The 13,589-nt window shown below is 48.8% G+C and overlaps 1 protein-coding gene across 1 annotated transcript; it reads left to right on the plus strand.

Moving 5' to 3' along the window:
- The first annotated feature begins 2,085 nt into the window (after window positions 1-2,085).
- On the plus strand, window positions 2,086-12,488 carry LOC136620330 (uncharacterized). The gene is made up of 3 exons (XM_066595027.1): window positions 2,086-2,166; window positions 2,231-3,292; window positions 10,269-12,488. The coding sequence occupies exons 1-3, from the start codon at window positions 2,086-2,088 to the stop codon at window positions 12,486-12,488; spliced, it is 3,363 nt and encodes a 1,120-aa protein (XP_066451124.1).
- Window positions 12,489-13,589: the final 1,101 nt, after the last annotated feature.

Raw genomic sequence — 13,589 nt, forward strand, 5'->3', positions numbered from 1 at the left:
AGTAACTAAATACACCCAACACCCTGATGTAAACAGGAAGGCAGTAACTAAATACACCCAACAACACCCTGATGTAAACAGGAAGGCAGTAACTAAATACACCCAACAACACCCTGATTTAAACAGGAAGGCAGTAAATAAATACACCCAACAATACCCTGATGTAAACAGGAAGGCAGTAACTAAATACACCCAACAACACCCTGATGTACACGTGAAGGCAGTAACTAAATACACCCAACAACACCCTGATGTAAACAGGAAGGCAGCAGCTAAATACACCCAACAACACCCTGATGTAAACAGGAAGGCAGTAACTAAATACACCCAACAACACCCTGATGTAAACAGGAAGGCAGCAGCTAAATACACCCAACAATACCCTGATGTAAACAGGAAGGCAGTAACTAAATACACCCAACAACACCCTGATGTAAACAGGAAGGCAGTAACTAAATATAGTCAACAATACCCTGATGTAAACAGGAAGGCAGTAACTAAATACACCCAACAACACCCTGATGTAAACAGGAAGGCAGTAACTAAATATAGTCAACAACACCCTGATGTAAACAGGAAGGCAGTAACTAAATACACCTAACAACACCCTGATGTAAAAGGGAAGGCAGTAACTAAATACACCCAACAGCACCCTTATGTACATGTGAAGGCAGTAACTAAATACACCCAACGACACCCTGAGGTAAACAGGAAGGCAGCAACTAAATGCACCCAACAACACCCTGATGTAAACAGGAAGGCAGCAGCTAAATACACCCAACAACACCCTGATGTAAACAGGAAGGCAGCAGCTAAATACACCCAACAGCACCCTGATGTACATGTGAAGGCAGTAACTAAATACAGCCAACAACACCCTGATGTGCACATGAAGGCAGTAACTAAATACACCCAACAACACCCTGATGTAAACAGGAAGGCAGTAACTAAATACACCCAACAACACCCTGATGTAAACAGGAAGGCAGTAACTAAATACACCCAACAGCACCCTGATGTAAACAGGAAGGCAGTTACTAAATACACCCAACAACACCCTGATGTAAACAGGAAGGCAGCAGCTAAATACACCCAACAACACCCTGATGTAAACAGGAAGGCAGCAGCTAAATACACCCAACAACACCCTGATGTAAAAGGGAAGGCAGTAACTAAATACACCCAACAACACCCTGATGTAAATAGAGCCTGTGTTAAAAAGTACACTGGTCAAATCCTAAAGTTCATCAAGATGCTGCAGCAAAATATGTCCAGACTCATCCACATGTTAATCGAGACGCTGTTTCCAGATATGATCCACACAATGAAAAACGACTTCAGCGTAAAAAGCAAGTTTGGAGTAAAATGGAAAATTCTGGATTCACATATGATCCTGATATTTTATATGAAAGTGATCGATCTGTCACTATAGGAGGTATGGAAACTGTTTGTGTTTTCTGTGAAGCTCTAAAGTGGAGAGATGAGACTCCTGGAATGTGCTGTTGTAGTGGTTCAGCTTCCTCCATTTAGAGACCTACCCATACTTCTTAATTCCCTTTTCATAGGGGAACATCCTGAAAATGAACACAATTCAATCCGAAGATACAACAGTGCTTTCCAAATGACTTCTTTTGGAGCTAAGCAGGTTGTGGAAGGGCATTTCATGCCTACCATCAAAGTTCAAGGACAGGTTTACCACTTAATAGGTAGTTTATTGGCATCTCCTGAACAATAGCATACGTTTTTACTAATTTATTTTGTCGGTGATGAAGAAGAACAAATTAATATAAGATGTAAAAATGCATCTGTTGTCAATCCTAATTTGATTCGACAGCTTGAAAGAATGCTTCATGACTGCAACCCCTACATTAAAGACTTTAAATCTGCAGTGGAAAGTCTACCCAGTGATGACAAGGATCAGGTTCAAATAGTCCTTCATGCTGAAAGCAATCCTGTGAATGCTCATAAGGGCTGTTTAACAAACCTACAGTCAATGAAGTTGCAGTCGTCATAGTAGGCCAAACATTTGAAAAAAGGGATATTGTGTTACAAGCTACAGACAGCAAACTTCATAGAATCAGCGAAATGCATCGATCATATGATGCTTTACAGTACCCAATTATGTTTTGCTATGGAGAAGATGGCTATTCCTTATCTCTGCCTCAGGTACATCCTACCACGAAACAGCCACTTAACAAAACAATCTCAGCTTTGAATTTTTATGCTAAAGGATAAACAAAATCACATATTCCACTGTAGATCTTTGCTTAGCCAGTTTTTGGTGGACATTTATGCAAAAATAGAAACAGAGAGGTTAAATTTCATCCGAAATAACCAGAAAACATTGAGAGCAGAAAGTTACATTCACCTCAAAGACGCCATTGATAAAAATGATGCAGACATCAGACAGTTGGGCCAGGCTGTTATCTTGCCATCGTCATTCACAGGAGGACCACGGTACATGCACAAACGTACCCAGGATGCGATGACCTATGGCCGTCCAGACTTATTCATTACCTTTACGTGTAACCCAAAATGGACAGAAATTACAGAAGCTCTACTGCCCAGGCAGAAACCCCAGCATCGTCATGACATCACAAGTCGAGTTTTCCATCTTAAAGTTAAAAAGATCATGAGTTTGTTACCCAAGGGGAGTCTTTTTGGAAAGCCCAGATGTTACATGTATTCTGTCGAATGGCAGAAACGTGTTCTCCCTCACATTCATATTTTGTTATGGCTTGAAAATGCAATCACACCAGATAGGATTGACAATATAATTTGTGCAGAGATACCAAATCCAAAAGAAGATCCTATTCTGTACAACATTGTTAAACGTAATATGATACATGGGCCATGTGGAAACTTCAACACACATTCCCAGTGCATAAAGGATGGCAAGTGTTCCAAAAGGTACCCCAAGCCATTCCTCAATGAGACCCAGACTGGTGATGATGGGTATCCGAAGTACAGAAGAAGATCACCAAGTGAGGGTGGGTTTACAGTAACTATTGAGAAGGCTCAAGGGACTTGGGTACTTGATAACAGCTGGGGAGTTCCTTTTAATCCTGTTCTTCTCCGCACCTTTAATGCACACATCAATGTTGAGTACTGCAATTCTGTCAAATCCATTAAATATATTTGTAAGTCCATGAATAAAGGTAGGGATCAGGCCACGTTGGCAGTGGAGAATGAATGTGATGAAATAAACATATACCAGACAGGTCGCTATATTAGCAGTTCTGAAGCCAAAAAGATAGATTTGTTCGAAGAAAACAAGGAACATGCGTTATCGGTAGAGATGAGCGAGCACCAAAATGCTCGGGTGCTCGTTACTCGGGACAAAATTTTCGCGATGCTCGAGGGTTCGTTTCGATTAACGAACCCCATTGAAGTCAATGGGCGACTCGAGCATTTTTGTATTTCGCCGATGCTCGCTAAGGTTTCCATGTGTGAAAATCTGGGCAATTCAAGAAAGTGATGGGAACGACACAGAAACGGATAGGGCAGGCGAGGGGCTACATGTTGGGCTGCATCTCAAGTTCACAGGTCCCACTATTAAGCCACAATAGCGACAAGAGTGGGCCCCCCCCTCCCAACAACTTTTACATCTGAAAAGCCCTCATTAGCAAGGCATACCTTAGCTAAGCACCACACTACCTCCAACAAAGCACAATCACTGCCTGCATGACACTCCGCTGCCACTTCTCCTGGGTTACATGCTGCCCAACCCCCCTCCCCCCTGCACGACCCAGTGTCCACAGCGCACACCAAACTGTCCCTGCGCAGCCTTCAGCTGCCCTAATGCCACACCACCCTCATGTCTATTTAGAAGTGCGTCTGCCATGAGGAGGTACCGCAGGCACACACTGCAGAGGGTTGGCACGGCTAGACAGCGACCCTCTTTAAAAGGGGCGGGGCGATAGCCCACAATGCTGTACAGAAGCAATGAGAAATATAATCCTGTGCCACCGCCATCAGGAGCTGCACACGTGGGCATAGCAATGGGGAACCTATGTGCCACACACTATTCATTCTGTCAAGGTGTCTGCATGCCCCAGTCAGACTGGTAATATGTACCTTAACAGTAACCTCGTTGGTGGTAATGTGGTGGTGACTGCGGACCTGGTAGCGTGGTTGTATTGTGTTGGTTTTCGGAATGTGGCCAGGATTAAGTTGGCCGTGGCGGGGGATGTTTTTGAGGCACTACGTGTCCTCTCCATGTGTCCGTGGTTATATGTACCTTAACAGTAACCGCGTTGGTGGTAATGTGGTGGTGACTGCGGAACTAGTAGCGCGGTTATATTGTGTTGGTTTTCGGAATGTGGCCAGGATTAAGTGGGCCGTGGCGGGGGGATGGTGGGGGGGGCTCTCTTGTTGTGTCGGTAAAGGTGAAATTCTTGGACTGCCACCAGACGGACCAATGCAAAGGCATTTGCCAAGAATGTTTTCATTGTTGGAGGAGGAGGGGGATGTTTTTGAGGCACTATGTGTCCTCTCCACGTGTCCGTGGTTATATGCACCTTAACAGTAACCGCGTTGGTGGGAAATGGCCTCGCCGCCATCATGTCTTTGGGAAGCCTCTGTTTCCACACCCCAGAGACATACCATTAGCAGCGGTATAAGCAGAGCCCATAATTCGTAACATTTCAGCCGTAGCATTAGGACAGGCCCCACTAACATATCACTAGCAGCATTATAGGGGGAGCACAGTATTAGTTCCATTTCAGTAATAGTAGCACTCAAGACAGGCCCCAGTAACAATTCCGAAGCAGCAGTATAGTGGGAGCGCAGTCTTAGTTCCATTTCAGTAGCTGCAGTATAGCCAAGGCCCAAGTTACATTTATGTAGCTAAAGTGTAGGCCAACCCCACACACCTTTCTGTACCATGAGTGCAGGCGAAGAACATACAAATTGCTATGATTACACTGTAGGTGAGGGCCCAAAAAAATTGGTGTACCAACAGTACTAATGTACCTCAGTAAAAATTGGCCATGCCCAACCAAGATGGCAGGTGAAACCCATTAATCGCTTTGGTTAATGTGGCTTAAGTGGTAACTAGGCCTGGAGGCAGCCCAGTTTAACTAAAAATTGGTTCAAGTTAAAGTTCCAACGCTTTTAAGAGCATTGAAACATATAAAAATTGTTTAGAAAAATGATATGAGTGAGCCTTGTGGCCCTAAGAAAAATTGCCCGTTCAGCGTGATTACGTGAGGTTTCAGGAGGAGGAGCAGGAGGAGGAGGAGGAATATTAGACACAGATTGATGAAGCAGAAATGTCCCCGTTTTGGATGGTGAGAGAGAACGTAGCTTCCATCCGCGGGTGCAGCCTACGTATTGCTTACGTATCGCTGCTGTCCGCTGGTGGAGAAGAGAAGTCTGGGGAAATCCAGGCTTTGTTCATCTTGATGAGTGTTAGCCTGTCGGCACTGTCGGTTGACAGGCGGGTACGCTTATCCGTGATGATTCCCCCAGCCACACTAAACACACTCTCCGACAAGACGCTAGCCGCAGGACAAGCAAGCACCTCCAGGGCATACAGCGCGAGTTCAGGCCACATGTCCAGCTTCGACACCCAGTAGTTGTAGGGGGCAGAGGCGTCACGGAGGACGGTCGTGCGATCGGCTACGTACTCCCTCACCATCCTTTTACAGTGCTCCCGCCGACTCAGCCTTGACTGGGGAGCGGTGACACAGTCTTGCTGGGGAGCCATAAAGCTGTCAAAGGCCTTAGAGAGTGTTGGCCTGCCTGTGCTGTACATCCTGCCTGATCTCTGCGCCTCCCCTGCTACCTGGCCCTCGGAACTGCGCCTTCTGCCACTAGCGCTGTCGGATGGAAATTTTACCATCAGCTTGTCCGCCAGGGTCCTGTGGTATAGCAACACTCTCAAACCCCTTTCCTCTTCGGGTATGAGAGTGGAAAGGTTCTCCTTATACCGTGGGTCAAGCAGTGTGTACACCCAGTAATCCGTAGTGGCCAGAATGCGTGTAACGCGAGGGTCACGAGAAAGGCATCCTAACATGAAGTCAGCCATGTGTGCCAGGGTACCTGTACGCAACAAATGGCTGTCCGCACTAGGAAGATCACTTTCAGGATCCTCCTCCTCCTCCTCCTCCTCAGGCCATACACGCTGAAATGATGACAGGCAAGCAGCATGGGTACCGTCAGCAGTGGCCCAAGCTGTCTCTTCCCCCTCCTCCTCATCCTCCTCATGCTCCTCCTCCTCCTCCTCCTGAATGCGCTGAGATATAGACAGGAGGGTGCTCTGACTATCCAGCGACATACTGTCTTCCCCCGGCTCTGCTTCCGAGCGCAAAGCGGCTGCCTTTATGGTTTGCAGGGAACTTCTCAAGATGCATAGCAGAGGAATGGTGACGCTAATGATTGCAGCATCGCCGCTCACCACCTGGGTAGACTGATCAAAGTTTCCAAGGACCTGGCAGATGTCTGCCAACCAGGCCCACTCTTCTGTAAAGAATTGAGGAGGCTGACTCCCACTGCGCTGCCCATGTTGGAGTTGGTATTCCACTATAGCTCTACGCTGCTCATAGATCCTGGCCAACATGTGGAGCGCAGAGTTCCACTGTGTGGGCACGTCGCACAGCAGTCGGTGCACTGGCAGATTAAAGCGATGTTGCAGGGTGCGCAGGGTGGCAGCGTCCGTGTGGGACTTGCGGAAATGTGCGCAGAGCCGGCGCACCTTTACGAGCAGGTATGACAAGCGTGGGTAGCTTTTCAGAAAGCGCTGAACCACCAAATTAAAGACGTGGGCCAGGCATGGCACGTGCGTGAGGCTGTCGAGCTGCAGAGCCGCCACCAGGTTACGGCCGTTGTCACACACGACCATGCCCGGTTGGAGGCTCAGCGGCGCAAGCCAGCGGTCGGTCTGCTCTGTCAGACCCTGCAGCAGTTCGTGGGCCATGTGCCTCCTATCTCCTAAGCTGAGTAGTTTCAGCACGGCCTGCTGACGCTTGCCCACCGCTGTGCTGCCACGCCGGGCGACACCGACTGCTGGCGACGTGCTGCTGCTGACACATCTTGATTGCGAGACAGAGGTTGCAGAGGAGGAGGAGGAGGGTGCTTTAGTGGAGGAAGCATACACCGCCGCAGATACCACCACCGAGCTGTGGCCCGCAATTCTGGGGGTGGGTAGGACGTGAGCGGTCCCAGGCTCTGACTCTGTCCCAGCCTCCACTAAATTCACCCAATGTGCCGTCAGGGAGATATAGTGGCCCTGCCCGCCTGTGCTTGTCCACGTATCCGTTGTTAAGTGGACCTTGGCAGTAACCGCGTTGGTGAGGGCGCGTACAATGTTGCGGGAGACGTGGTCGTGCAGGGCTGGGACAGCACATCGGGAAAAGTAGTGGCGACTGGGAACTGAGTAGCGCGGGGCCGCCGCCGCCATCATACTTTTGAAGGACTCCGTTTCCACAACCCTATATGGCAGCATCTCAAGGCTGATAAATTTGGCTATGTGGACGGTTAACACTTGAGCGTGCGGGTGCGTGGCGGCGTACTTGCGCTTGCGCTCAAACACTTGCGCTAGCGACGGCTGGACGGTGCGGTGCGAGACATTGGTGGATGGGACCGAGGACAGCGGAGGTGAGGGTGTGGGTGCAGGCCAGGAGATGGTAGTGCCTGTGTCCTGAGAGGGGGGTTGCATCTCAGTGGCAGGTTGGGGCACAAGGGGAGAGGCAGCGGTGCAAACGGGAGGCGGTGAACGGCTTTCGTCCCACCTTGTGGGGTGCTTGGCCATCATATGTCTGCGCATGCTGGTGGCGGCTCCCCGGCTGATCTTGGCGCGACAAAGGTTGCACACCACTGTTCGTCGGTCGTCAGGCGTCTCTGTGAAAAACTGCCAGACCTTAGAGCACCCCAGCCTCTGCAGGGTGGCATGGCGCGAGGGTGCGCTTTGGGAAACAGTTGGTGGATTATTCGGTCTGGCCCTGCCTCTACCCCTGGACACCGCACTGCCTCTTCCAACCTGCCCTGCTGCTGCCCTTGCCTCCCCCTCTGAAGACCAGTCCTGAGTAGGCGTTGCACACCAGGTGGGGTCAGTCACCTCATCGTCCTGCTGCTCTTCCTCCGAATCCTCTGTGCGCTCCTCCCTCGGACTTACTGCCCTTACTACTACCTCACTGCAAGACAACTGTGTCTCATCGTCATCGTCCTCCTCACCCACTGAAAGGTCTTGAGACAGTTGCCGGAAGTCCCCAGCCTCATCCCCCGGACCCCGGGAACTTTCCAATGGTTGGGCATCAGTGACAATAAACTCCTCTGGTGGGAGAGGAACCACTGCTGCCCAATCTAAGCAGGGGCCCGAGAACAGTTCCTGGGAGTCTTCCCGCTCCTGAGCATGTGTCATTGTAGCGGAGTGAGGAGGCTGGGAGGAAGGAGGAGCAGCAGACAGAGGATTTGGATTTGCAGCACTGGACGGCGCAGAACTGTGGGTGGATGATAGCTTGCTCGAAGCACTTTCTGCCATCCACGACAGGACCTGCTCACACTGCTCATTTTCTAATAAAGGTCTCCCGCGTGGACCCATTAATTGTGAGATGAATGTGGGGACGCCAGAAACGTGCCTCTCTCCTAATCGCGCAGCAGTCGGCTGCGATACACCTTGATCAGGAGCTCGCCCTGTGCCCACACCCTCACTTGGGCCTACGCGTCCTCGGCCACGTCCACGTCCTCTAGGCTTACCTCTACCCCTCAGCATGCTGTATTACCAGTGATTTCCCAGGCAGGAAATAAATTGGCGCAAGCCTGCAGGACAAATAGAATGTTTCCCTTTTTGGGAAACGGAGGGCCCACTGACTATATTCAATCAATAATATATGTCTTCTGGCCCTGCCTACACAATTCTCTCCCTGTAGTATTACTGCAGGGCGCAATGCTCTGCAGACAGCCGATTTTGAAAAGAAAAAAATATGCAACACTGCTAACAGCAGCCTGCACAGTACTGCACACGGATAGATGTGGCCCTAAGAAGGACCGTTGGGGTTCTTGAAGCCTACACTCACTACTAACACTCTCCCTACCTAAGCACCACTTCTGTCCCTGGACTATTACTGCAGGGCGCAATGCTCTGCAGACTGCCGATTTTGAAAAAAAAAATTTGTGCAACACTGCTAACAACACCCTCCACAGTACTGCACACGGATAGATGTGGCCCTGAGAAGGACCGTTGGGGTTCTTGAAGCCTACACTCACTACTAACGCTCTCCCTACAGCAGCTCCGGCACCAGCAGCACTTTCCCTCAGCTAACTCACAAGGCATCTGTGGCGAGCCGCGGGAGGGGCCAACTTTTATACTCGGGTGACACCTGATCGCCCCAGCCACTCACAGCAGGGGGGTGGTATAGGGCTGGAACATCACAGGGGGAAGTTGTAATGCCTTCCCTGTCTTTCAATTGGCCAGAAAAGCGTGCTAACGTCTCAGAGAGGAAACTGAAAGTAACCGGAACATCGCGTGGTACTCGTCACGAGTAACGAGCATCCCGAACACCCTAATATTTGCACGAATATCAAGCTCGGACGAGTACGTTCGCTCATCTCTAGTTATCGGATATCCAGGAGTGAAAAAGACACAGTCCTTGGTAGAGTTTATACAGTGCATCCAAATAACTCTGAATGTTACCATTTGCGAGGTTCGTGGCCCCACATCTTTCAGTCATCTAACAACTGTTGATGGTCTTCATCTAACATTCCAGTCAGCATGTAAGTCACTCGGCTTACTTGAAGATGACAGTCATTGGAGCAAAACATTGGAAGAAGCAGCTTTGTCTCATTCAGCAGTTAGGTTGAGGAAAATGGTAGAAAGAAAAATGACCCCAGCGAGCGCTGGGGTCATTTTTCTTTCTACCATTTTCCTGAATTTATTGGGTCTCCTCCTTGGGGCACTCAAGGAACCCTGCAGCTCTCCCAATCTGTGGATGTGGAGGAAGAATTTTCATCAAAAATTTTAAGGCGATCTTGGACCGAGAGGTGCGGGCAGGGCCTGTCTGGGTATAAGACCCTGCGCAGTACCGGGTAAGTCCTCATTTAATATCTTATATCTCACTATATATGACCGCAGGAGCGCTACGCTGACCTCTGTATATTTCATTTTGCAGTTAGGTTGAGGGAATTGTTTGCCATCATGGTGGTCTTTTGTCAGGTGTCTGAGCCATTGCTGTTGTGGGAGACTCACAATTTCTCTGAGGATATCTTGTGGCAAGTGCAGAGACATAATCAAGAAATAAACACAACATAAAGAGCATATTTATAACAAGACTTTGATTTTGCTGGAAGACATCATTCTGTCTTTGGGAGGTCGAACCTTACAGGAGTATAGCTTACCAGAAGCAATACGAACTGATGACATTTTGGAAAACCGAGAATATCTGAAGCAAATCAATTACGATGTTGCAATACTGAAAGACACAGTGGCAAAACACGAAGCATGCCTTACTGATGACCAAAAGACTGTCTACCATAAAGTACTACAAAGTGTTGGGTCTAATTCAAACAAAGTCTTCTTTTTGGATGCATCAGGAGGAACCGGAAAAACCTATTTGATAAATTTGTTGTTGGCCAAAGTAAGGAGCACAAAAAACATTGCAATCGCTGGAGCATCCTCAGGCATTGCTGCTACACTACTACAGGGAGGAAAAACGTCACACATCACCTTCAAGCTGCCATTACATTTAAATCGAGTTGAAGCCCCAGTCTGCAGTATTTCGAAGCAGAGTGACCTTGCATCAGTACTCCAAGACTGTAAACTTATAGTGTGGGATGAATGTACAATGTCGCATAAAGCCGGAATAGAGGCAGTTGACCGCACTCTTCGAGATCTCCGTAACAGCAGCAAACTTATGGGAGGAGTCACAGTGTTGTTCTCAGGAGACTTCAGGCAAACTTTACCTGTCATGCCCCGAGGTACTCGTGCTGATGAGGTCAATGCTTGCCTCAAGAGTTCCTTTCTTTGGCCAAAAGTCGAAAAATTATCTCTTTCCACAAATATGAGGGTTCATCTGAGGGGTGACATCAATGCTGATCTTCTGTTAAAAATAGGCAATGGAGATCTTAACAACATCCATAGCATCCTTAAGATCCCACCAAACCTGTGTACTACTATCGACTCTGTAGACAGTCTTATAGCAGAAATATATCCTGACATTAAACACCTCAGACAGAAACCTGCCTCTTGGCTACGAGAAAGAGCATTGTTAACGCCTACAAACGCTTCTGCCTCGGAGTTAAATCATTGTTTGTTGGAACGTCTTGGTGGAAGTGAGACTGTTTACAAGTCGATTGACTCAGTTCTGAACAGTGATGATGCTGTCAACTATCCTGTTGAGTTTCTCAATACACTGGAGCCGCCAGGAATGCCAGCTCACCGTCTTACTCTTAAGGTTGGAGCCGCCAGGAATGCCAGCTCACCGCCTTACTCTCAAGGTTGGAGCCACCAGGAATGCCAGCTCACCGCCTTACTCTCAAGGTTGGAGCCGCCAGGAATGCCTGCTCACCGTCTTACTCTCAAGGTTGGAGCCGCCAGGTATGTTAGCTCATCGCCTTACTCTCAAGGTTGGAGCCGCCAGGAATGCCAGCTCACCGCCTTACTCTCAAGGTTGGAGCCGCCAGGAATGCCAGCTCACCGTCTTACTCTTAAGGTTGGAGCCGCCAGGAATGCCTGCTCACCGCCTTACTCTCAAGGTTGGAGCCGCCAGGAATGCCTGCTCACCGTCTTACTCTCAAGGTTGGAGCCGCCAGGAATGTTAGCTCATCGCCTTACTCTCAAGGTTGGAGCCGCCAGGAATGCCAGCTCACCGCCTTACTCTCAAGGTTGGAGCCGCCAGGAATGCCTGCTCACCGTCTTACTCTCAAGGTTGGAGCCGCCAGGAATGTTAGCTCATCGCCTTACTCTCAAGGTTGGAGCCGCCAGGAATGCCAGCTCACCGCCTTACTCTCAAGGTTGGAGCCGCCAGGAATGCCAGCTCACCGCCTTACTCTCAAGGTTGGAGCCGCCAGGAATGTTAGCTCACCGCCTTACTCTCAAGGTTGGAGCCGCCAGGAATGCCAGCTCACCGCCTTACTCTCAAGGTTGGAGCCGCCAGGAATGCCTGCTCACCATCTTACTCTCAAGGTTGGAGCCGCCAGGAATGTTAGCTCATCGCCTTACTCTCAAGGTTGGAGCCGCCAGGAATGCCAGCTCACCGTCTTACTCTCAAGGTTGGAGCCGCCAGGAATGCCAGCTCACCGCCTTACTCTCAAGGTTGGAGCCGCCAGGAATGTTAGCTCACCGTCTTACTCTCAAGGTTGGAGCCGCCAGGAATGCCAGCTCACCGCCTTACTCTCAAGGTTGGAGCCGCCAGGAATGCCAGCTCACCGTCTTACTCTCAAGGTTGGAGCCGCCAGGAATGCCTGCTCACCGCCTTACTCTCAAGGTTGGAGCCGCCAGGAATGCCAGCTCACCGCCTTACTCTCAAGGTTGGAGCCGCCAGGAATGTTAGCTCACCGCCTTACTCTCAAGGTTGGAGCCGCCAGGAATGCCTGCTCACCGCCTTACTCTCAAGGTTGGAGCCGCCAGGTATGTTAGCTCATCGCCTTACTCTCAAGGTTGGAGCCGCCAGGAATGCCTGCTCACCGCCTTACTCTCAAGGTTGGAGCCGCCAGGTATGTTAGCTCATCGCCTTACTCTCAAGGTTGGAGCGCCCATAATGTTGTAACGGAATTTGAACCCTCCAAAACCGTGTAATGGAACAAGGCTGCAAATAAAGACACTGCGGCCGAATGTTATTGAGGCGACTGTGTTCACAGGCTGTGGTGAAGGTGAAACAGTGTTTATTCCACGGATACCTAGAATCCCTTCAGACTACATTTTTGAATTTAAGCGGCTTCAATTTCCCATTAAATTCTGCTTGGCCATGACTATTAACAAGTCACAGGGGCAGTCACTGACAAAGGCAGGTATAGATGTGAGACGGGGCTGTTATCTCATGGACAGTTCTATGTGGCGTGTTCCAGAGTTGGCCAGCCAAGTAACCTGTTCATACTGGCTCCTGGGGGTCAAACTGCCAACATAGTGTACAAAGAGGCCCTCACCACTTAATACCATTATTGGTTTTCTATTTGTAAAATGGATGAAAAATGTGAAGTTTTAAATGTTTCTTTTAGGCAAAGTTTTCACCTTCCCGATGTTGTGAGTTAGATTCCTAAGTTTAGTATTTTACATTCAGATTTGTTATTTACAGCAAAAAAACGACCTTTTTAGTTTTAAAATTCAATTGTTTTCTTATTTGTCTTTCACAAATCTTTTTAATTTTATTTTTTATTTTATACTAGCTTACCCATCGCGCGTTGCTGCGAAGACAGACAGACAGACAGACATTCATTCATTAGTTTTTATATATCTAGATAACAACCAATCACAGCACAGCTTTCATGTTACCTCAGTATAATATATAACAACCAATCACAGCGCAGCTTTCATGTTACCTCAGTATAAGAAATAGCAACCAATCACAGCGCAGCTTTCATGTTACCTCAGTATAATATATAACAGCCAATCACAGCGCAGCTTTCATGTTACCTCAGCAGTATATGAAATAGCA

This window comes from Eleutherodactylus coqui, chromosome 3 (assembly GCF_035609145.1).
Source record: "Eleutherodactylus coqui strain aEleCoq1 chromosome 3, aEleCoq1.hap1, whole genome shotgun sequence".
Classification (NCBI taxonomy): domain Eukaryota; kingdom Metazoa; phylum Chordata; class Amphibia; order Anura; family Eleutherodactylidae; genus Eleutherodactylus; species Eleutherodactylus coqui.

What these genes read in the sequence shown, in the direction of transcription:
- LOC136620330 (XM_066595027.1), top strand. Translation starts at nt 2,086, where the DNA reads ATGCATCGATCATATGATGCTTTACAGTACCCAATTATGTTTTGCTAT. An exon ending in ATTCCTTATCTCTGCCTCAG is followed by an intron (nt 2,167 to 2,230) that starts GTACATCCTACC and finishes TTTATGCTAAAG; the next exon opens with GATAAACAAAATCACATATT. An exon ending in ACAAGGAACATGCGTTATCG is followed by an intron (nt 3,293 to 10,268) that starts GTAGAGATGAGC and finishes ATTTATAACAAG; the next exon opens with ACTTTGATTTTGCTGGAAGA.